General features: G+C 41.5%; 1 protein-coding gene across 1 annotated transcript in view; it reads left to right on the top strand.

Annotated features, from left to right (window-relative positions):
• csmd2 (CUB and Sushi multiple domains 2) overlaps positions 1-24,589 on the top strand; it is a 248,411-nt gene that overhangs the window by 208,530 nt on the left and 15,292 nt on the right. The window contains exons 48-65 of the mRNA XM_069177064.1: positions 1,018-1,206; positions 2,104-2,250; positions 4,664-4,852; positions 6,068-6,253; positions 6,625-6,819; positions 7,086-7,259; positions 7,381-7,554; positions 8,360-8,533; positions 12,117-12,305; positions 12,719-12,892; positions 14,072-14,254; positions 17,477-17,653; positions 19,350-19,529; positions 20,110-20,283; positions 20,470-20,643; positions 22,783-22,856; positions 23,775-23,886; positions 24,147-24,326. Of these exons, the coding sequence (XP_069033165.1) occupies positions 1,018-1,206; positions 2,104-2,250; positions 4,664-4,852; positions 6,068-6,253; positions 6,625-6,819; positions 7,086-7,259; positions 7,381-7,554; positions 8,360-8,533; positions 12,117-12,305; positions 12,719-12,892; positions 14,072-14,254; positions 17,477-17,653; positions 19,350-19,529; positions 20,110-20,283; positions 20,470-20,643; positions 22,783-22,856; positions 23,775-23,886; positions 24,147-24,326 (3,045 nt within the window). The remainder of the gene's footprint in view (positions 1-1,017; positions 1,207-2,103; positions 2,251-4,663; positions 4,853-6,067; positions 6,254-6,624; positions 6,820-7,085; positions 7,260-7,380; positions 7,555-8,359; positions 8,534-12,116; positions 12,306-12,718; positions 12,893-14,071; positions 14,255-17,476; positions 17,654-19,349; positions 19,530-20,109; positions 20,284-20,469; positions 20,644-22,782; positions 22,857-23,774; positions 23,887-24,146; positions 24,327-24,589) is intronic.

Here is a 24,589-nt window from a genome sequence, read left to right as displayed (position 1 = left end):
TTTAATTGCTTAAACCCTTAACAAGCTGTTGGGTTGAGTTCCAGCTTCAGTGTTAAAACAGTTAACTACCGTTATGTATGCCAAAATAGGCTCGGAGGATTATTTTACAGTATACCATGAATGTGCTGTAGAAAGCACAGGAAGCTGTAATCTACAGCAGAAAAACAGTTAATTCAGAAGCGAGATCATTTACAGAAATGATTTTGCTACAAAAGCAATTACAAGCAAATAAGAAAAAACAAATGTATATCTTTCTCACTTATTTCACAATCTAGTACCTCTGCAGAAATCAGAGAGACGCAGCAAAAGAAATGTCAACTATAAGAACAACAATATATCAGTTTCATTGTGCTGCTGTAACAGCATGTTGCATCTTTTCACATTGCTGCTTGTTTTTTTTGGGGGGGTTGTTGTTTTATTTGTTTGATTTTTGTTTGTTTGTCATGCAGACAGCTCTGGCAGATTAAGTGGTCGGCTTCACAGCATTTCAGCAAAAACACAACAGACAGAAGCGCTGTGTCGCTGTCTGATAACGCAGACTGAAACCACTGGAAAATGTCAAAGCATGTCGTGGGCATGTCCCACAAGATCTCCAGTTGATGGTGTGTGTGTGTGGGGGGGGTGGGGGGTGGGGGGGGGAGGGGGTTAGCTGCCAAGTTAGCATCACATCTGCCGAAGAGGAGGGAATATGCTGATGGCAAGTCAGTAATATTATATAATGTCTAATCCATTTCCTGGTCTGACTTTGCATGGACAAGCTTTGTCTTCCTGTGAGAGCACCAAGACCAGAATTACAATTAGCTTAGCTATGCATTAGTCACATTGAGTTGCCCTCCAGCAACAATGCGGATCAAAGCAATCCAATTTGTGCTTCAAGGTAAATTAAATGCACTAAACTAGACGTGATCTGCAGCTGTGAAACAACCGCAATGCATAAAGGGATCATAATTCCGATACTTCAAAATAAAAGTTGTAAATTTTTTGGGTGTTTTTTTTGTATCTCTGCTTCCTCAACAGTGACGTGTCCCATGAACGAGATACTGACAGCTTCCACAGGTGTCATCATGAGTCAGTCGCCAGGCAGCGGCTTCCCCCACTTTGAGTCCTGCTCCTGGGTGGTCAAAGTCGAACCCGGCTACAACATTACCTTCACTATCGAGCACTTCCAGACCAGCCGGCAGTTTGATGAGCTTGAAGTCTTTGACGGTAAGTCACCACATCTTTTAAGACAGTGAAACAATGCAAACTATTGCTTACATGCAGTATGCTATTTAGCTGTTCATTTCATTATTACATTATTTTTTATCAACTTATCTATCAAGTAGAATTTTAGCTGGATTAGGTGCTTCCGCTACAGGTATTAGTTTATCATCAACTCGACCCCACAGACTAATTTTGACAAATAACAACACTTTAAAATCTAAAATGAGCCCGACAGCTAAATTTACTGTCTTTAACAAAACTCTCTGTCTGTGCTCACAGAAAATCACACACAGGCACCTTTTAATGGGGACATAACATCTACATCTGCCTTGTACATTTGCATGTGATTAAAGACACAGTCAGCAACTCTGCCGTGCTGCTGCTGAGAAAATGGTGGTCGTATACAGTAGTGATGCTGATTAGTGCTTCTTATCTTCTGCCGAATGGAGGGGAACAGATATTCGCTAACCTTGGGCCTGCCAAACCAATTATTGAAAATTTAGTCTTTAATAAATAAAATGATTCACATCAAATTCAGTGTTTCAGCATGTCCAAAAAATGTATATGTACAAGTTGAGTAATTTTAGAATATATTGTTAAATGGTGTATCAGTTCGAGGCACATTTGGTAGAAATATGCTGCACAGAATTGGCCTCAGATCTAAGTGGGTCAATGATCCCGCATAAGCCTCTACTTTCAGACCCGCAGTGTGCTATGTTTTTCAGAATTTTTGTTTGTTGTAGGAGGTTGTTTTAGGGGTAGCCTTGGTTCTTAATGGGTTAAAAATCAAGTGCTAGTTCTTATTTACATAAAAGCATTGGTGCGTTTTTGCTTTTTCAGTCATAGGACTTTCATCGCTGATTTTCCTTAATAATTGTCTCTGTCATTGTCTTGATCCAGGCCCATCCAGACAGAGCCCCCTTCTGATCACCCTCAGTGGTAACTACTCCAGTCCACTGAGCATCACCAGCTCCAGTAACAAAGTCTACCTGCACTGGTCCTTCGATCACACCACCAGCCACAAAGGCTTCCGCATACGCTACTCAGGTGAGAAACCAGGAATTGAAAAGCTTCTTTACAAATGATTTCACTGCAGTGGTTTATTTACATTATGACTGATTCACTGGATTACATTACATTTCATTTAGCTGATGCTTTTATCCAAAGCGACTTAGAATAAGTGCATTTCAACCATGAGGGTACAGACCCAGAACAACAAGAATCAGGATGAAAGTGATGTTTGACTTCTAGACCTTTTTGGAAGCTTGATCTCGTCAGTGGGATGTGAAGTTTACTTTGTCAATGAACATCAACATTTGAGCGTCCAACTGCAGCTGAAACAACTAGAAGTATGACCCATATCTATGACAACCTAACCGGAGCGGCAGACGTCTGCAACACTTCTTGCTGAGCAGCAGGGGAATTAGTAAACAGTGCTTCCTGTATTGAATATTACTCTTCTCTTTTGTCCTGCTCCCATGAAGGATCTGTTGGTATACGACACCTGCATAACTCGCTGTGAATTATGACTGTGTAAATATTTAAAAGGCTCCCTCCGTTCTGTATCAACACCACTCAGCCAGATTGACTAATCGCCTCTCTCCTTCTCTCAGTGGATCTTCCTGCCTCCCCGACCGGATGTTCTGTCGTTTCTGTGCCCTGTTTTCCTCCTGCCTCCTTTACTTTTTTTTTTTTTAGCAGCAGTGATGGATTTTGCCGTAGCAGGTTAAGTGACAGACGGACTAAGCGATGCCTGAGAAGCCCACAAGTTGCCATGGTCAATGTGGAGTTACCTTCTGTGGTGCCTTGGTGGGGAGGAAGAAACAGATGGTGCAGGCAATGTATTCAGCTGTGTTCCTCATCATCAATCCACCTTTTGTCTCTATGGGCGGGTCTTTCATTACCAACTTGCAGAAGTCTCCTCTCAGTTTCCTGTTGTACTCGCCATCCATAACTTCACTAACTGTTTCTATCACTCCATTTATGCTTGATCATCTTCTCCATAGTTTCAATCAACTTACAGTCAAATCTGTCTCTATCTTCCTCACTATCTCTTTACGCCTATACGTCTCTTGTATTCCTCCCTTTATCTGTTATCTATTCCAATCCAGCCACCTGCCCATGTAGATGTGATTTATTCTGAGCTGAAGGGCTGATTGAAGAACAACAAGCTGTACACTATAACAAGCAAAAGAAGAGCAGCAATGAACACAGAAAGATGTACGCATGACGCACAGATAGAAGTGAGGAATTTAACTCAAGGGGGTCTCAGAAGCCGCCAATCACAGTGAATGACAGGAGAAAGCCTTGCCGAGGAACACATATAGTAGCTCTGACAGTGTGTTTATTTTGAAAACTGGGTGCGTGCATTCTGTTTCTTATCCATGTCGTCAACATGGAGGCCGTTCACGAGAATCCGTCCTCTGACGACAGCAGAGACATCAAGTATTTTAACCTCACGTCTATGTGCCACTCTTGATGAAAGAACTTGAACTACATCTGCTGTGAATCATCCGAAGAAATCTCACATCTTTCTTAGCGAACCTCAGTGTCAAATTCTGCATCAGAGTCTGTTTTATCTAAAAGCTCTTCAGTGCCACAAAAAGATCTGTCAGCTCACTTGAAAAGTCTCAAATTCTCCGTCTCATTGGTACAATTTCTGTGAGGTAGCAGCGGCTCATAAATGCAGAATACTTACTATTGACATGGCTTTAAGATTTTATACAGTGAGGGAGTTTTATCTGATTGTCTACGTGGTGCTAAAAATCCCCACTAACTTGAAAGACAGTTTTCATTGCTACATGCGAGCAGTTTGAGTCTGAATTAGCATTTTTATAGAAATGTAATGTGGTCATTGTGATTCTCTTCCCACAATGAGCATCTGTGTCACATTATTGCATCACATAATTCTTTAAATGTTTTTGTAATCTGTGTTCGTTTTACTTGAAACTCTCTCATTTTCCAGCAGATGTGTCGTGATGCTACTGTTACTGGGAGATCTGCAGTCTCTTTGGAAACTGGACCCACTGCCGCCACCATTTGTGATGATTAATGATTATTGCTGCCACCAATATAACCAACAAATAAAAACAGATACTTTGTTCCTGTTATTATGCTTCCATCACGTTTATGATCCTCCTCTGCAGCTGCTGACAAACTTCTGTTTTGTTTTACAGAACATTAGTTTCCTTTAATCAATTCTCCTCGTCTCAGAACTGCAGTTTTTGCCTGCAAGAGATTGGATTGTGGCGCTTGTATTAATACATATCCTGCTTTACTTCACCAGGCGTAGACAATGCAAGATATCTGGGGCTCTGTGCTAGTGGAATCACATTAATCCTTCACCTTCCCAATAACAGCTTGCATGATTATTGTTTTTTATGCTTGTTGAACACACTTCACTATCAATATGCACATTCATATCTTTACCTCTTTCTCTCCTTTTTTTTTTTTTCCATAGCGGCCTACTGCAGCCCTCCAAACAGCCCTGTAAATGGCACAGTGCACAGTCTGACCGGAACTAAGCTAGGCAGCACTTTGCGGTTCAGCTGCGACCAGGGCTTCCGGCTCATTGGCCAGAGCAGCGCCACATGCACCCGGACTGCACAGGGGATCTACCAGTGGAATGCACCGGTGCCACTTTGCCAAGGTGAGGGCCCAATCATAACAGCGGGTCATAACTAAAGATGAGAGCCTACATTGTCTTATTATTCTATATTCAAGTGACACAAATCTGTTTGATAAGATTAGTCAAAGCAGGATAATGTCAAATGTTTTATGCAAATCAACTTCCACAATTATCCCTCAACTGTGTGAAATGTTGTCAGTATGACTCATTCAGCATCGAGTCCCACCTTTCGAAAGTGATGAAAAGATTGTGCAAAGAAAATAGGATTTCAACGCGCGGAGTCTAACTGGCACGCTGCAGTTAAAAAAAGGCCTTTTTCTAGCAAATGTGTTTTGTAAGTTCATTCTGATTTAACTTGATTGAAAAAAGTGTTACTGAATCCATTTGCTTTGGATCAAAGTGTGATTTCAGCTGACAGAGTGCTATCAGCAGCAGCCTCTCAGCCTGAGGCATGCTTCAAGGAAGCTCACTTCACCATTTAGAGCTGCTTTGAAGATTCAGCCTCAGATTAATGGTATTTGGTTTACCTGAGCTCGATTGCTTGATGTGGTAGTCCTGTGGGTTTTAGTCACAGGTTTCTACTTGCCACTGTGCACATTATTTTAAGGGAGAATGATAAGAAATCTAATCAACAATTGCGTACTTTAAACTGTGACTCATTATCGAAGTTTGAAGGTTTTGTTATTGAAAGAAACAAAATAAAGTGTATATATCAAGTCATGGCTGGGAGGGGAAATGTGTCAACATTAAAAGTGCTTTTTTTTGTGCCATCTGCATTGAGTTGCATTATCAATGAACTGTGTTTTTTTTTTAGTTCAGATTTTCTTCTATATTTCATCACAAAAGCATAAAGTGCTCCCGCTTCCACAGTCTAGATTCTAAGCAGCTTTATTAACAGTATCAACTCGAGCAAACGCTGAGAGCAGCAGGGCAGCGACTCACTGTCTGGTCAAGTCTGCAGCAGGTGTAATCTTCACATGAATAGCATGTTTTCTCTCCAGACTTGATTGTTTACTATTGTGCAGATGGTGGCCCAAGCTAATGTTTGCTGCACATCATTGCACACTCTTGGAGTGTATTTGTACAGCAGGCCTGTTGTGAGCCAGACACTCTGCATACAAAGATGCTTATTAAAATATGCTGTGCTACCTGTGCTTTTTTTCCTCCCAAGCAATTTTGTTTAGTATTGTATTTATTGTATCTTACCTACCTGGCACATCCGTCTCTCTCTTCCAGTCATGTCCTGTGGGATGCCAGTTCCTCCTATTAACGGCAGTATTGTCGGCCAGGACTTCTCTCTTGGAGCCAGGGCTACGTATCAGTGTAATCCTGGATTTCGGCTCGCCGGGCCGGTCACAACCTCAGTCATCTGTCAGGAATCTGGGAGGTGGAGCTCCATAGAGGCCCCTCCCAGATGTCTTCGTGAGTACTTCTCTTACTGTCCTACTATTGCTTAGAGCAAACTCTTAAACTTTAAGAAAAGCACATTATCATATATATAAATTCCTAAATATCCAAATGGTTTGTGATCATAAGCACTTCAAATTATTTTGATGATTTAACCCTGTAACGTTTGGATAGTTTGAGTTTTAATGGCATCGACGTGCTCGTCTACAGTGCTAAAGTTTACGTGTAGACTCATGTGACATCTTTATGGAAAGCTAAGGTTCTTGTGACTCAACTGGTAATAACTATTGCAAGATACAATCAACACAGTAGTTACAGTAAACATCAATGTCCGACCACAACCGAATACAGATCTTTGAATTAATAATGTTCTTTTGACCCTCCAGCGGTTACCTGCCCAGACATAGGCCACTCTGCTGTGGAACACGGGAGATGGAGATTAATCTACGGGACTCAAAACCAGTATGATGCTATAATGATGCTCATATGTGACCCGGGATATTACTACAAGGGTCAAAGGGTCATTCGCTGTCAGGCCAACAGCACATGGAACCACCCAGATCCTCGCCCAGTCTGTGACAGTAAGTGTAAACCATTGTCTTATTGTTACTTTATACAACAGCCTTATTTACAGTGACAGATAAACAAAACTCTGCCAGAAAAAAAGCAATCGCCCAAGTTTGGTAAATGCATCCAAATGTGTCTTATTTTCACGTGAAAATAAGACACATTTGGATGCATTTACCAAAGAAGAAAAGAAAACCAAACAAAAGAAATGTGTAATCTTCATTATGTTTTGACCATATGGGATTGTAATGCTGTATATTATGTCATTTTCCTATCTCAGTAATTTCCTGCGGGGACCTTGGGACGCCACCAAATGGCAACAAGATTGGAACACTGACTGTTTTTGGAGCCACAGCCATTTTCTCCTGCAACACAGGGTATACATTGGTGGGCTCTCGGGTGAGAGAGTGTATGTCCAACGGGCTTTGGAGTGGAACGCAGGTCCAGTGTCTAGGTGAGCACCCAAAAATGATTACAACTTCATAAACTCATGTGCTTCGCTTCAAAGGTTATTCAAAGTGCATATACTGTATGTGACCTTGATTTTTTTTTTTTTCTTCTTCACTCATCTACAGCTGGCCATTGTGGCACCCCAGAGCCAATAGTGAATGGCCAGATCAACGGGGAGAATTATAACTATCGAGGCAGCGTTGTGTACCAGTGTAACCCAGGATTTCGTCTCATTGGCGTGTCAGTGCGAATCTGTGAACAGGATCACCGCTGGTCAGGACGTACTCCTGTCTGTGTTCGTAAGTATTCACAAAGAACAGTCAGTCACTAGCAAAGCTACGGATGGTATAATTTATAGTTGAAAACTCTGATGATGATCAAAGCAGTGCTTCATACTAATTCTTCCGACTTGGAACATTTGTAAGCTAGCAAGTTGCTCAAAAATGAAGACTACATCAAAACCAAGTATATGGCTGGGCCGTGTGTGAAACGCTAGCTGGCTTTTAATTTGAAATGAGGGCCATTCAAAAAATACGGTAACTTTAATTATTTAACCAGTGACAGACATTTGTGTCTGCACCGTTGTTGCAGTCCAGCCAAAAAACAGAGCAACAGAGTGCTTTTCTCAGCTTCCTATGGTTGCTCCAATGAACTATAATGAGTAAGGACATACACTGTCTTGGGATGTTCTGATCAGGCTACTTTGGGGCAAATACTGACTGATAATTTAGTGTGATTAGACTCGGGCCGTGTGGTACTGATCACCAATTAGTAAATAATTTTACGGGAAGATCCTGCACAAGTTTTACCGAGATATTTTCAGAGATCATTATTTCAAAACCACGCACTGTATTCCTCTATAAGACAGCTGATTGTACAAGAGGCCAGTGGCAAAATGAGAGACATGCAGCGTTTGCCTGTGGGGACTGTGACTATAGAGCTTGAATGATTGCTGATTATCTCAATGCTCAGTGTGCTTTTTGGTACCTTTTCTCATCCAGGCTTTGTTAATTCACATATCGATGAAATATTAAACCTTCATAATTTATTAAACTGCTCTACCAATGTGTAACCGTGACTCTCTTTCTCCCTTGACTCTCTCAGCCATCACATGTGGTCACCCTGGCAACCCTACCTTTGGTCTGACCCAAGGAACCCAGTTCAACTTAAATGATTTTGTGCGCTTTGTCTGCAATACCGGATATGCTCTGCAAGGAGCTGTGAAATCTATGTGCCAGGGCAATGGGCAGTGGAGCAACGCCCTACCAAAGTGTAAAAGTGAGTATCGTGTAGATGCACTATCCATATTTGATTTATGAAAAAAAAAAAAAAAAAAAGAAGCAAAGCAAGTGGAAAATACATGCTTGATCATGTCTACCACACTAAAACATTACTTATTTTCTAAAAAGCAAATGAAACAAAGTTATTATTCATGAGAACAAATTACTATTATAAGAAATTGTAAAACCGTCGTTTTATTTCCAAATATGATCAAAATGTTTCAACACATAAAATGAATCACAGCACTTCTACATCGTATACTGTGGGTGTAGCATAACAACTCTGTAGCTGTTATTTCTGTGTGAACCAGCTTTGTGTATATCTGAAGTAAAGAGTGAGAACACTGCCAAGAAGTGTGATTCATGCCACACACTTGCCGGTGGGGGCATGGTTCTCCTTTTGTATTCTCACCCATTTGTGTGGGTACGTATTGCATTACCTACTGTATTGTGCAAGGTCATTTCTTCAGTGACCACAGATGACCCCAATCACAGGGAGAGTGGAGATGTTAGCACAGAGGCGCCCGGAGGGGGAAGGAGGAGTGTAACTGATGCATATTAGGAGAAATTGAATGGAAAAGCCAAAGAGAAGCCTGGATTATTTAATTACCACGGTCTCACCCACATGGTCTTTGGAGGTTCTGGATAATCTTTACATGTGATGTTATTTCCTCTTAGCCTCACTCCCTCTGTTCCACCCTAAGGCTCACCTGTCTGTCAGGGAAACAAACTTCGTTAATAACTGTGCAAAGGCAGCCAAAAACAATCACAGGATCCTTGAGATCGTATGAAAGACAGCCGCCTTTGGAGACCTGCATCCTGGCTTTTGCTTAGAATAAGAAGTACCCCCCCGCTCCTTTTTGAATGAGGACTCGTTATTTGGCAGTGTTTTTGCGACAAGCGATGTATCTTGTCGCTCGCGTCTGTCTCTAAGTCCCTGCTAACTGAAGGTTTTGTGACAGGCACAGAAAGGGGGTCCGCTCGCAAGGTCGGGCCATGAATGTGACAAGGCAGTGACAAAAGCAGTGGCTGACTGAGTTATGAGTTTGTTTTAAATAAGGGGAGGAGGGGCAACAAGTCTCACAGGAACCCTTCTTCAGTTATTAAAAAAGACGAGTACATTTGGCTGCTGCATGCATAAGCTGGCAAGATTGTCTTTCAGACACGCGCCTTAAATCTCTCCGCTCTAGTAGTGGCATCATATTAGCATTGGCCTTGTTTCAATGCAGATGCTGACTCTGAGATGCATTTTATGTGAAGACTACGTGGGCTTTGCTGCATGTGTGTGTGTGGGTTGGTATGGGCGTCTGTTTTGATGGCCATTATCCCCACTGTTGATATGGAGACATAAGTAGCTCAGAGGTATTTTTGTCAATCATATTTATCAGCTTCATTATGCCAATCTAGACATATTTAGTGGAGTGTGCTCTCCTGCCGAGCACATTCTTCCTCCTTGAGTGGAAACCTTAGTCTGCACTAAACCGAAGCAGCTGCACTTTGAGAGGGAGATCAGGGTAAGGGATAGATGCAGAAGGCTGTGAAAGAGGTAAGGGTGGAACAGGAGTCAGTCAGACAAAGGTAATGATTTCCCTGGTCTAGATTTTAACTGGAAGAGTCTGTCGGCTCCATCAATAACCGCCAGCACAGCCAGTCCTCTATCCCTCTCTAATCACCAATTTGAGTCACAGCAACGGCGATTTCTTCGGATGACTCGCACATGTTTATTTGTCTTTCAGCGATAAAAGGCAAGAGACACAGGACAGAGAAAAACAGCCTCTGACACGCCACTTACAGGAGTGTTACTTGGTAGGAGGCCAAGAGGATGATGAGGAGGAGAGGGTGACCAGGGTCCCCCACTTCTAAGTCGAAGAGAAATGAATTACCTCAGCCCTCCTCCTCCCCTCTCGCTTTTATTCTTCTCTTCCTTTTTATGCCTTCGCTTCCTCCTCTCTCTGCCCACTGGGCCACACACAAGAAGTTTCTAGGAGGTCAGTCATTTTAGATGACTGTTGGAACGCTTTTCAAAAAACTGAATTCCAAGCTCGGAAAGTGTCGCACCGAAACCGTTCTACTGCTTCAAATTCACTTTGTAGTGTTATTATGCGGTACGTTGTAAATGATGGCACCACAGGTCAGTGCTCCACTAGAAGGAATACATTATAATAGGTATTTTGGGGGGGGTGATTTAGCTCTGCTGGCCAGTTTAGGAGCATGAAAATGAGCAAGCTTTTAGGTACATTAGCATACAATAGGTTCATTTTGGCTGGAGCAAAGACACACTCACGGGGGCAAGACTGGCGAGGCAAACTGGGGCATAATAGCTGCATTGGCACTCCCAGACAATGTTTTAGAAACCATTAGAACTTTGGCATCGTAGAACACATTTAGTTGTGGTTAACACTATAGGCTAGACAGTGACTGTCACTCACCGTGTGCTGACTTTGTTTCAGCAATGTACGAATTTGGTTTGTGTAACTTGTGTTCGAGACACGAGATGGATTCATATCATGAATTGTAATATATTCTCCACCGTCAGAGCCTCTTCCTCACTGACACTGTACCACACCTCCCCTCGCGACCCCTCTCTCCTCACTCATTCCTCATTCTCCCCTTCCCTAACTCTCTCCATCTGGTGCTGAGCTGACATGGTGCCTCTTCTCCTGTGAGCTCTCCATCCATCACCATCTCTGCACCACGGCGGCCAGCAGGAGACTGCCTCTAATGAAGCAAATGTTTATTTCCGGAGCCTGCCTCCTACTTCATTTTGATTGGGTTGGATGGATGGATGCTGGATGGGTGGAAGTGGAAGATGGGGAGAGTAATCGACAGGAAGAGTGTTACAGGAAGAGGAAAAAATGGTTCTCTGTGTGGGAGACAGTCATATCTATATCAAAACATGTGCTATATTATCATATTAAAACAAAACAACAACAAAAATCCCTTTAATCTTTCTTGCTTTCAACATTTAACATATAATTGTAAAAAAAAAAAAAAAAAAAGATTTTAAGATTGAATCATCATCTTCTGGACGAACATCTTTCACCTTCCAGGGGATCGGCATTTGGAATTCTCTGCCAACCGAACTCAAATTGGATCCTTATTTGGATCATTTTAAACTCAAACAGAAACCGTTTTTAAAGAGGGAGCAGTCATGTAGTCATGAATGATTTGGCATCTTTTATGGTGCATTTTTATATAAATTTGTCATGTAATCTGTCTGTATTTATCGTTAACTTTTGTGTTTTGATTGTGCATACCTAGTGTTGTATGTATGATTTGGATTGCCCCCTGTGAATGGGTTGTGAGTCGTTGATGTTCTGTATTTTAAAGGCCCATCTAGGGACGGGAATTGCAAATCAGCTGAGGCTATAAATGCTGTGGTGTGTTGCATTGTTTATGCTACATACTGTACTTGTCCCTACACAAATATAGATTACATAAATAAATCTCTAGCTTCAACAACCGATCAACCTGAACCTAAAATACTCTCTCTCTCTCTCTCTCTCTCTCTCTCTCTCTCTCTCTCTCTCTCTCTCTCTCTCTCTCTCTCTCTCTCTCTCTCTCTCTCCTCCTGTATCTAGTTGTGAACTGCACAGAGCCGGGTCATGTAGAGAACAGCATCAGGCAGGTACTGCCCAGCGGGCCGCATCGCTACAGCTTCCAGACCACTGTGTCGTACCGCTGCAACCCAGGCTACTACCTGCTGGGCACCAGCGCTATTTCATGTCAGGGGGACGGCACCTGGGACCGCTCTCTGCCCAAATGCCTGTGTGAGTAACCTGAGGGGGTTGGTTGTAAGTTACGTTGTAAAACGAAGACAGCTCATGAAGTTATGCCCCCACTCCACCCTAAAAGAGTTAATAGATTTCCTTAAAGCAGAAGTATGTTGATTCCTTCCTATTTTAAACACAATTTTTGCGCTGAGTCATTGTAAACAAAAATCACTGGCTTGTTTTTACAATTAAACAATTATTTAAAGATGAAACTGCATTAACATTAATACAATGTTGAAAAATCCCCACAGCCTCACCATTAAATATATAACAAAAGAAAACCAGCAAAGATTTAACTTTTCAACCGCTGGGAAACCGTGAAGATGTTTCCATTTTAATGTACAGGCAATATATTCTACAAGTGACACATTAAACACTCATTCTCTTTTATCTCTGCTCTGATTGGACAGTGGTGCTGTGCGATCGCCCCAGCATGCCTCCCTACGCCCAGATTTCAGGTGACCGTCGAACAGTAGGCTCAGTCATTCGCTACAGCTGCATCGGCCAGCGCACCGTCATCGGCAACACAACGCGAATGTGCCAGCTGGACGGGCAGTGGAGCGGCTCACCACCACACTGCTCCGGTACGGAAACCTACACCCAGATCGATGGTTCAGTGTGCTAAAGCCAACAATATTTTGGGAAACAGAGGGCTTACTGCGTATTCAAGATGAACTTCAAGATAAAAAAGACTGTGACAAGACACATTATTTCAATGATACTTGGAGCTATATGCTGCAAAACCCATCTTTTTATCTTATTCTTTCATTTCTGCCTCTAATACTTGATTAATTTAGATGTAATATCACCACCCAGTCACACTGATGCCCTCATAATACCAGGTCAACAAATACAGGGTATGGGTGGCAGCTGTTTGCAGGTGGTGAGCGGATTAGGTGGACCAAAGATGGAGTTGCCTGTCTGCTCCACAGGCCTCAAGGACAAAGAGAGTGTCCTCCATAAAACTGTTTTAATCTGCTCATATTAGATTGAGGAACATCAACGCCCACACCTCAGCTGGGTTATGAAGCAGTATAAAGACATCCCCCCCCCCCGTACTCCCTCCCCTCTAACTGTGATTTGCTTCAACTATCGTCACACATGCTAAACACATATCCACAATGATGTTGTCGGAAAATGAACAAAAATACAGAAACACGTAAACCGAGTGAAGTTGTGTCGTGTGACAATAAAATTGGACTGACAGTTTAATGTCATAATTCATGACGTTCATATATATATATCCCCAGGATTGCCAGTGTTCTCTCAACTGGCAATAAACAACCTTTTTATAAAGATTTGGACGACTTTCTTGTGTTGACTAGCTCCTTGTAAAACGATGAGCAGGGAGAGCAGTGTGCATCGGTGCTAAATGTTTTGTGGTTGTTTTTAAATGGAGGACCTGGGATTATTGAAGCAGGGTGCAAAATATATGTCAGAACAATGGAATGAAAAAGTCACATCATGTTGTACATTTTCTATGTGTTGAAAAAAATATAGAGAATGTGTTTGGGAAGCTAGTCACTCTGTAGGGAGTTGAGGAATAATTATTTTTCTGTTGGATGGAAGTTGGGGGGTAGGTGGTCGACAGTATGCTCCTGTTCTAATCACATCATTATTATACTGCTTTAATATAAAATCATCACTCGTGGAGAGTACACTTCTATTGTGTGTTTGTATTGTCAAAAATATGAGTGTGTTCTGTGTTACATTTGTCACATTTTCATGTATAATGTATGCATTATTTTTTTGTATCTCTTCAGGGGAGTCTGCGGGTCTGTGTGGAGATCCAGGTATTCCTGTGCATGGCATCCGTCTGGGTGAAGAGTTCACTGTGGGCAGTGCTGTCCGCTTTAGCTGCGAGCCCGGCTACGCGCTGAAGGGTTCGCCGGAGAGAACCTGTCTGGCCAATGGGACCTGGCTGGGCACACAGCCCGAGTGTCATGGTAAGAAATATATTTAGTGACAATGTATGTGTTTTTCTTTTGTGACAAACATGGACTGGTAGGAGGGGTGGTCTATTCCTTTTTTTAAATGGGAAGCCATGCACATCAGATCACACTGCTCAGCATTTGCAGGAATGTTCAAGGAAGGAAAGTGACAAAAATTGTCAGACTTAAGGATAAGATAGATTGATTCCAGCCTTGTGTCCTCACAAAGATGCTACAGAGGTCGTGGGTAGTCTGCCCAACAATTATATGTGTTTCCACATTTCCTGTGGTGGACCTGCAAGAGTATGACGTACTGAAATTACAACTCCCTGCAGTCTGGTTTTCACGTGATTTATGCACAAGCTTTGTATGCATACTCAGTGGTAATTCAAGTACTTCACAAAACATGTGCGTTATCAGAGATCCTGTTTGTGATTCTTTAAACAGAATCTCAAGGTTGCTCTCGTACGTGAAGGAGTGAATAAATGTTGGTGAGGTGAGAGTTTCAATAGGTGGATCGGTGTGGCATCCACTACATTGTGGAGAAGAACTTGCTGAGCGCTGAGATAAATCTCTCAGTTTATCAATCAATTTAAATTCCAATTCTTCCCTAGCTTTGAGCTTTTGTCGAGCAGCTTTGATTTGAAGGAAGAGCTCAGAGTAGAACAGCTGCTCCAGTTAAGGAATCAGGTCACGCTGTCTTCCCCTATGCACTGTGGGAATATTCTGGACATGTCCAACTGGTGATCCCAGAGCAGACCCAGAAGATGATGGAGGGATTAAATATCCCATCTGGCCTGGAAACATCTTGGGATTCCTGATGAGGAGATGGGTGCTGGGTGAGGAGGAAAGGCATGTGGTGGGCTACTGATTTAATTGCTACAACCTCAACTTAAACCTGGAAAGATGGTGGAAAACATTCTGTATATGCACATATATATATATATATGACATCTACATGTTCTTTTGTTTCATTTTCAGCCAGTCTTTTTTTGGAGGTTTTGTTTTGTTTATTTTATTCTTTCTTTCCTCACTCTGAATTTGTTTTATACACATTTGTAAACATATTTAGTAGTTTCTTAAGTAATATAAACCACATAATAATATCCCAGACAATGTCTGATAATAGCTCAGGTGGTAGAGAAGGTTGTTGACTAATCGCATGGTTTGTGGTTCAAACTCCTTCTGTCCACTTGGCAAAGTGTCCATGGGCAAGACTCTGAACCCCAAGTATCTCTCGATGGCTAATGGTAACTCTGCTAGTATGTGAGTGATTGATGGGTGAATTAGAGGCAAAAACTGTGCACTTGCAATGTGAGGACTTCAGTCATTTATATCTCACTGTTTTACCTGATCTGAAGAAATCCTCTCGCCTAACCGCAGATTGTGGTTCAAACTGCACTCATGGTCCTTGATTTCGAAGTCAGAAGTTGCCTTTTCAATTTAAATGACAGATTTTGGTTGTTTGCTTGTGTTTTGTGTGTGTTTGCAAGTGATTAATCAAGACAGAATGGAGGACGTAACAGAAAATATTTCCTCTGTTGAACACCAAAAGGTTTTTAATTTTGTTTGTCAATGTGCAACGCTGCATTCATTCTACTACACCCCCCCCCCCCCCCCCAAAAAAAAAAAAAAAAAAAAGCAAACTAAAGCAATTCTCTGAATGTGTAGTTTGTGCGTGACTGATCGATTGTGATGGTATTACATTTGCAGAGACAGGAGAAAGACATCACACACAATATGAAAACAACAGAGTGCAGTTCTTCTTTTGTAATGTCAAACATCTTGAATGCAGCAAAAGTAAAATCAAAAGAGGCTGTCAAGGATAATATTGAAAGTAAGAAGTGTTTACATTTTACTTGAGATTATTACCAAATTAGTTAGCAATATCAGTAGTATGTTTGGTTTATTTGCATGAACAATAACCTTGTATGAAATCTACACATTCAATATCTAGGTAGTTTTTTTGTTTTCTTTGTTGTCTATTTACCTTTTGATATCAGGTTTCATATAAACTTTTAGTGTTAATAACAATAAAGTTTACCTGAAAAAGTTGAAATCTTTAATTTTTGTATTGTTTTTTTTCATACTGCACACTAAACTGATAGAATCATTAACAAGCTAGTTTTCCAAATGTCAGGTTCTAGCTGCAGCTGTCTTGTATTTATTTGTCTTACTCCACATAAACATGGTCCTTTTCTCCCATCATCCAAGCATACAGTGTGTTATCTCCAGGAGCGTCTCCCAGGCTATTTTCAGTTGTACTTAACACCCCCTCCACACACCCACGCGACTCCCCTCTCCTCATACCACCGCCACCTCTTTCCCTCGCCTCACTCTGTGTCCTTCCCTCTCTGGTATGTGTGCGGTATGCCCACTAGCTGAGGTTGCCCACCTGTTCTCTGTTGGCACAGACTTCAAGGGGCCAGGCCACATCTGGTCATTATGGGAGGGCGATGCCCACGGGGCTCCGAGGGCCCGGGGCAAGCTGGAGACTGTAATGAACTGAACCATCGCTGGCGGCCGGACAGACACCAAGGGATTCTCTGAGCAAAGGATGTGTCCATCAAAGCAGAGTTACTTATGAAGTAGGATGCAGGGGAGCGTGAGGGTGGTGGTGGTACGGTGGGTGGATGAAGAACAGAGAGAAAGAGAAAACAAACCGAGTGAGGATCCATATCAAGTAGAAAAGGAATTTTGGAGAAAACCAACCTCTGTATTGTTTAATCTGCATAAGACATTTAAAACACATATGAATAGCATGGTAGAAAACATTGGGGAAGAGATCTTTTAAGAAAACCAAACCTTCATGGGTCCCTGGAAATACTCAAAAGAAGAAAATATTTGTTGTCAGTTGTTTGCTGACTAGTGATCACTGACTTGAAATCATACATTAGTTGATATGCAGTTCTGGATAGGGATATATACATACTTTTAGGGTTTTAAGTTGGTAGGTGGATTAGTTAAATAAAGAAATAAGTGGATGAAAAAAATGAGTGAGCAATGTATGGGTGATGGGAATTTGTCATATATAATTCAGATTTTGGTTTCTGATCTTTCAACAAAAAAAAAAAGCTTCGATGTAGTCCGCAATGGTACTGTGCCAACAGACCCACCCTTATGTTATCTACACCACAGACATGTAACACACTTTCACTAATGTTCACTTAGGATTTAGTTTGTCAATGAATATTTGCTAATCTTCTCTCCTGTCTTCTCTTTTTCTTTCGTTTTCAGTCATCTCCTGTGGAAATCCAGGAACTCCCCGAAACGCCCAGATCCTCATTCACGATGGCCTAACCTTTTCCAGATCCATCACTTACTCTTGCAGGGAGGGCTACTACTCTACCGGACTGCTTACCCGACACTGCACTGTGAACGGGACCTGGACTGGCAACATGCCAGAGTGTTCAGGTAATTAATACCTCTCACTAAATAAGAGCTTTAAGGAATGAATGTGCAGTGCTTATCTTGCTGTCGGTGCTTAAATAGGAATTCATGTTCTTGTTGGTGATGCTTCTCTCTGTGCAACAGTATTTTACACTTTGCTATTTGTTAATTGTTCACCCAGTAAAGAAGGGAAATGCTGATTTGAATTGGTCATGTTATGCAAAGGAGTTACACAAGAACTGGAAGAGAACACTGAAGACATGCTAATTGCTTGTAATGTAGCCTGTTTTAGCGATGATGTGCTGTTCCCAGGCCCAGTAGGAAGAAATTGGTTTGAGTCATGGTCCATTCAAAGTGCACAGGCCTGACTGACAGCCAGCCCTTTGTCATCATGTCTCACAAAAGGCATACGGCTTCCGTACAGCGCCAAGAGACCCGAGAAAATAGAGGCCATTAGGAGAACCAGTTTCTTCTGAATGGACGCAATTAAAACCTAAGCCGCACCATTATGAATTTCAGTCGGTAATACGTAGGAGTGAAAGGGTACATGCTGACGCACTTGGGCAGAACTGTCAGTAAAGGTGGGACATTTTAAATACTTCTGACTGAATGACTCCTGTTGCTTGATGCTAACTTGACAAAGGTTGCTTCTAGAAGTTGAAATTTTGGTCAACTCCGCATTCCATTTGACCTGCAGCCTACTAAATGTAACTGCAATTTACATTTGCAGCAGGTAAGTAGTGGATTGTTTTTCCAGTCTATTGTTATGCAAGAGGGGAAATTGTCTCAGTGTATCTCAGCCCTGCAGGTATTGTTACAGGGCAGACAGTCCCAGATAGGCATTGTGGCTCCAGGTAGCATGATCCTGCCAGCCTGGTGGGAAATGTAAGTGCTTGCTCAGTCAACGGGAGAAACACTGCACCTGCACCAGGCCTAGTTTCCTCAGCCTACTTAGAATTTCACTGGAACATGTTGGATGTACGCCTATAACAATACCTTTTTTGTCCCAAGGCAACGCGAGCGCAAGTTGTCCTGTGCCTTGGATTTTCCTTCTTAGACGTTTACAGCAGAGCTGAGCCATGATGCCGCTGAGTCACACGGTGGAATTCTCTCAGTTGTTGCTCAGTCGCAGTGTTTTCCCTGCAGGATGTAAACACATTAAAGGAGAAATGTGGTTCATTTCGGAAAACTCGGGGAGCGACTGTGGAGGGTGACTCATCACCAGATTTAGTTCTTCGTGCGTCCTGAAAACAGAAAAAAAGTCAAAGTACGAGGGCAGTTCCTTCCTATAAATTCCATTAAGTCATGCTTAGTCATTATAGCCTATCAGTTACATCGTAAAAATATGTGCTGTGTGCATGTATTATCTAAAAGGGTTTGTCCATATATTTATGAAACACCAATCGCCCATGAAGACACACCAACTAATGCTTTTTAGACCATTAAGTGTGTGAGGTGAACTGCTTATGTCAAGTGCATATAACAGTTCATTAACTCTGAGCCTCCATCCGTCGTGTGATTCTAAATTGTTTGTTTACTTGTTTGTATTTCATCTTAAGTATGTGGTATTGATCTCCTACTTTATTTAGTACAGTCAAATTTCAAACAAAATAAATTATCAGACGATGAGGTAGCAAATAGTGTCAGCGTTTGTCCTTGTGTTCTTCAAAGTCTGTCTTTAATGTTAAAGTATGCATTTGTTCCCACTTTCATATTACAGTAATCAACTGTGGTGATCCCGGCGTGCCAGCCAATGGCGTGAGATTTGGGAACGACTTCACCTACAACAATACAGTTAATTTCCAGTGTTCTCCTGGTTTCACCATGGACGCTGACCGGGCGTCCTCTCTCATCTGCACGAAGGACCGCACTTGGAACGGCACCAAACCAGTCTGTAAAGGTATAGTTGTATAGAATGAGCTGAATTATGAGGTAGAGCTATGATTATGTTACACAATTAGTCCTATGACTAGGACTGGGTACCAAAATTAGATACTTTTATGGCACCAACCAAATTGCTTTGTTAATATCTAGTATCGAAAATGCCTTGTCATTCGGAACCAAATGTACATAGGATACATCCATACTGTTTTAGTTTTAAAACACAACTTTTGCAGCATTTAATCTTACATCAAAACAATTTTGGAACATACTTGAGCTACCAATTTACACTATCATTAAAAAAAATTCCCCTTGGGGATTAATAAAGTAACTACCTACCTACCTATCCCCCTCTGAACTGCATGAAAAGGAAAGATTTGTATGTTGTATTTGTATACGTGTATTTGTGTACCATAATTTTATCATTGTTTAAATGGATTTTTATATAATTTGCATCGGAAAAAGTATCATTCAGTAACCAAGTAAACAAGTCAAGGTGTCAGTACTGCCATTATAATTTTTTTTTAACAATTCACAGCCCTACCTCTGACACAAGTTTACTTCATTGTTTTACATTATTGGACTTTTTCTCCTTGCAGCAATCGTATGTGGTCCACCGCCCAACATCCCTAATGGACAGGTCGTCGGTACAGACTTCATCTGGGGTTCCAGCATCAGCTATGCCTGCAACCAAGGTTACCAGCTGTCCCTGCCCACTGTGTTAACCTGTCAGGGCAACGGCAACTGGAGTGGAGAGAAACCACAGTGCTTCCGTAAGTGGCACCACGCTCAAACGCCCGATCAAATTACATGTCATGATTTGTGTCTGACATTGTTTTACACAAGTATGTATGGTATATATGTCTCCTGTGTGATGTTTTTACTCAGGAAAATATCCGATTACAACCCAACAACTGTAGAAGGTCACCTTATGTTACCATCTTTTTTCTTCCTTCCAGCTGTGTTTTGTGGAGACCCGGGGATGCCAGCCCAGGGGAGGAGGGAGGACCGAGGTTTCACCTATCTCTCCTCTGTCTCCTTCTCCTGCTACCCTCCCCTCGTCCTAGTTGGATCAACCCGGAGATACTGCCAGTATGATGGCGCCTGGAGTGGCACGCAACCCTCCTGCATAGGTAAGCTACTGTGGTGGTTGTGGTGTGGTGGTTGGCATCAGCTCATAAATCCATACAATGTATAGCATTACTTTTATACAAGGCTATAACACTAGAGTCAGTATGAAAGCAGCTTCTTTTTAGCCGACTATTGCATTTTGCTCCTTTCTAGTCCTGATTGCCATTCACAACCAAGACATAAAGCATCTAAAAACTGTTTGACCCAGCTAACAAGCAATATTGATTTACTTTGTCAAGTCTGACTTGTGTAATTAATTAAAACATCCCTGAACATTTCTTTTTTTCAGTATCAGAGTGAGCATTGGGTTCAGTCAAATTTGTCTTCACCATGTCGAAAATCTGTGGAAATGTTTTAGTCCTGGTGATACAACACAGCAGCAGGGGCCTGTTTCGCCACATTTGCAGCATGTAAGCTGCGATTTTCAACATGATCAATTAATTGTACTGTTAATTTTTACTAATCGGAGCAAACAATACACTTGTGCCTTGTGTATGATCACGTAAGACGCCTGTAGCTTTCACAAATCCACCTGCAACTTGTGAGTGACAAACATGAATGAAATGTGATGCTGCCAACCTGCATGTGGGCCGTGCTTGCAAAACGCAACTGGCACCAGAACCAAACATACTACTATTGTTCTGGACCTGTGCCATAGAAAGTATTGCCTCCTGCTGCGATAAACCTCCCTCCAGCATCGCTAAACAAGGAAGACTAATGCCATATAAGGTATAAATGTGGATGATGCAGTTGAAAGCAGTCAAGGACGCCTTGCTGTGTGGTCAGAAACAATCTCAAGATAAAATGAAATACAATTTTCCAGCCTTCAGGTTTGTTTTGGTCTTTAAAGTGCTATGAAAGATGAACACATTCAAACCTTTGACCCAATAAAAGTTGGTGTAAACATAAATTCCTTATAGCCAAAGTCACGAGTAACTCCACCACTGATGCATCATTTATCAGCCACTTTGTTGAAACACGCTTGAAAGCCCATCGTGTAGGAAAGGTTAAAGTAAGATTTAAGGAGAGTCAGTCATTTCAAAACAAAATGTGTTGTATATTCACAGTGCGTGGTTACTGCTGACACTGCTGTACTGCACCCTCTGTAATACCTCTTGGTTTTGATTTCACTGTAAGGACTGGCCTCTTGCAGCTTCTTGCTTAAAAAAAAAAAAAAAAAAAAAAAACATGAATACAAAATATAAGCTGTTATTTCATTATTATAATAAATACGGTAGACATTATGTTGCAGATTATGCTGTCGTTTTAAGAACCAAGATATAATGAAGGTGGTCCGTCTGTGTAGAATTATTGTAATGATTACAATTTTGAAACTTGCTTGATTGTCACAACACTTTGTAGGGTGCAAACAATATGACCCAGTCAGTTATGTTTTGGAGTAATAGTGTGGAAAATGTAGAATTACTGTAGTTAATGAACAGAATGCATTTGTTGTTGCAGGGACGCTTCAATGAAACACATTCTTGCAAAGCAGTTGTTGAGTGATTAACAGAGTGTGCACCTGATAAGAACCTGAGAGTTTTGTCATTATGTTATAAGCTGCTCTGAACGGGGATACAGTAGCTTCAGAGTGCAAATAGAAGAAACAATTTAATGTGTGTGATTGTGTAGGTTTGTGTCTGTTTCACGCATATCTGTGTGCGTGTTTATGTGTGAGTGGTTGCCAACATGAACTGTTTTATGAGCTTCCTCCTACAATCAGTATTTCACACCAGGTCTGTGAGACATGTAATTTCCCCACCAGTGACATGTGCAGCGCGATCCAAAAGTTTGAGAGCACTAAAAGTAAAGTGAGGACGCTTTCAAATCTAGTATTTAACCAGCATACAAAATCGAATACAGAAAAATTGAATCAAATGAATATTTTAAGGTTAGCGTTCATTGCCTTTATAACAACACAAATTCTCTCAGGGACTCTTTGTGTGATTTTTGCACCAATAAGACTCCTATTAATGGTATTTTGTGATGGATAAGAATCTGAACATGTAGAGTGCCTAAAACCTTTGCACAGCAGGGTATATTAAATGTGAGCTGTGAAAGTAGTATTCAAAGAACTGTTTTGTGTGTGTGTGTGTGTGTGTGTGTGTGTGTGTGTGTGTGTGTGTGTGTGTGTGTTTCAGATCCCAGTCACACTACCTGTGGAGACCCTGGCACTCCTCTCTTTGGAAATCAGAACAACAGTCAAGGCTACCAGGTGTGAAAATGTGCTCCCACAGGAAATTGAATGCATATATTGAACAAAAGTCAAATGCACGCCCGTAACGCCATTTTTCTTTTACCTATATACTGCAATGTGTATTTATTTTTCTTTGTTACTGTGCCTTATTTTTCCACTGTGGACTGCAAGATTAAATTAATAACTACTGCAATAGTAATGTTATAAGAAAGCACACCACCACTGAGCTCAGTCTTTCTTCTGACACCATAAAACATGTTGATTTTCTTTGCCTGAGCCCGTCTATTACTTTCTGCACAGAATGTAATGCTAAGATTTCACACCCACTGGAAATTATGAAATGAGTGCTAAAATGAACGATGGTTGAATTCCATACAACGGCTTTGTTTTCAGTGTCCTGGTCATGGGTTCGCTGTCACACTGTCATGGCTGAGTTGGACACTTGAATACAGCCATTGTTAATGTTATTAGTGACACAAGCGCTTTTCCTACAATGCCAATTCAGAATGTCTGTTGGGTCTATTGTTGAAACATTTTACATTTTTACACACAAAATAGGGAACTTGTTGAAAAGCAGCATTTAATTTAATGTTTAGCGTAGAAAACAATAACAAATAATTTTCCTTGCACAACTATGATTTGCACAGAACCACATTAGTGCGACAATGTACTGTCATGTTTTATGTTTGTTAACGGTTATTTTCTTCAAGTTAAAATAATATGCTCTCATCTGCATTGCCCCTCCAATTCTTTAACTTTATAATAATAGTAGCATTCATTTTTTTCTTTTGAAGTAAATAGGAAATATTTAAAAATCACCATTTTAGATCAATCTAACAGATGATGATCAAACTGCCCCTTCTGTGTGCAATACATACTGGTAGTTATGTACAATATCAATGTCCGTTTCCCATCATCATGTGTGTTCTCTCACAGATCAGCAGCACTGTGTTCTTCAGCTGCAGAAAGGGCTACTTACTACAGGGCTCCATTTCTCGCACGTGTCTCCCCAACCTCACATGGAGTGGTTTTCAACCTGAGTGCATTGGTAAGATCACAATCTGCTCATCATGCACAAAGATAGTGCAGTTTAGACATAGTATTGGAAACACAATCGTGAATAAGAGAATTCCTTAAAACCTATGCTTTTCCTTGTCTCAACATCTCTACCTCTATTTCACTTTTTTTTCTGTTTCTACTCTGATTCCTCTCCCTGCTCATCATGTCATCCCTCATTTAACCTGTTTCGTTAAAATTTGACTCTTCTTTTCCAGTCGCTTTAATCCCTCTCTCCCTGTCTCTCTCCAGCCCACCACTGCAGCCAACCAGAGCTGCCAGCCCAGTCTGATGTGAGAGCCATTGAACTGCCATCCCTTGGCTACACGCTGATTTATACGTGTCAGCCCGGCTTCTACTTGGCCGGTGGATCAGAGCACAGGACGTGCAGGTCCGATGGTAGCTGGTCGGGGAAACCACCTCTCTGTGCAGGTATTTACATGGTTTCATTACATCGATAAGGGAGCATGAGAACATACTTGGTATCGAATATGCAAAGACATGGGCACACATGCCCTCTTTTTGCTCGTTTTACTATCCCCATGGGGGTTTTCATTGACATAATGCATTGCCCAGTCTTTTACCCAAACCCTAGCAATCACAACTTAGCGCCTAACCCCAAACCTTACCATAACCTAAACTTAATTCTAACCCAATCATTAAAACCAGGTTTTGACCCTCAAAAAGGAGACTCT

This window comes from Embiotoca jacksoni, unplaced genomic scaffold, assembly GCF_022577435.1.
Source record: "Embiotoca jacksoni isolate LCO1_2020_lvr unplaced genomic scaffold, fEmbJac1.0.p SCAF_7, whole genome shotgun sequence".
NCBI classification, from domain to species: Eukaryota; Metazoa; Chordata; class Actinopteri; family Embiotocidae; genus Embiotoca; species Embiotoca jacksoni.
This window is presented reverse-complemented; position numbering and strand designations above follow the sequence as displayed.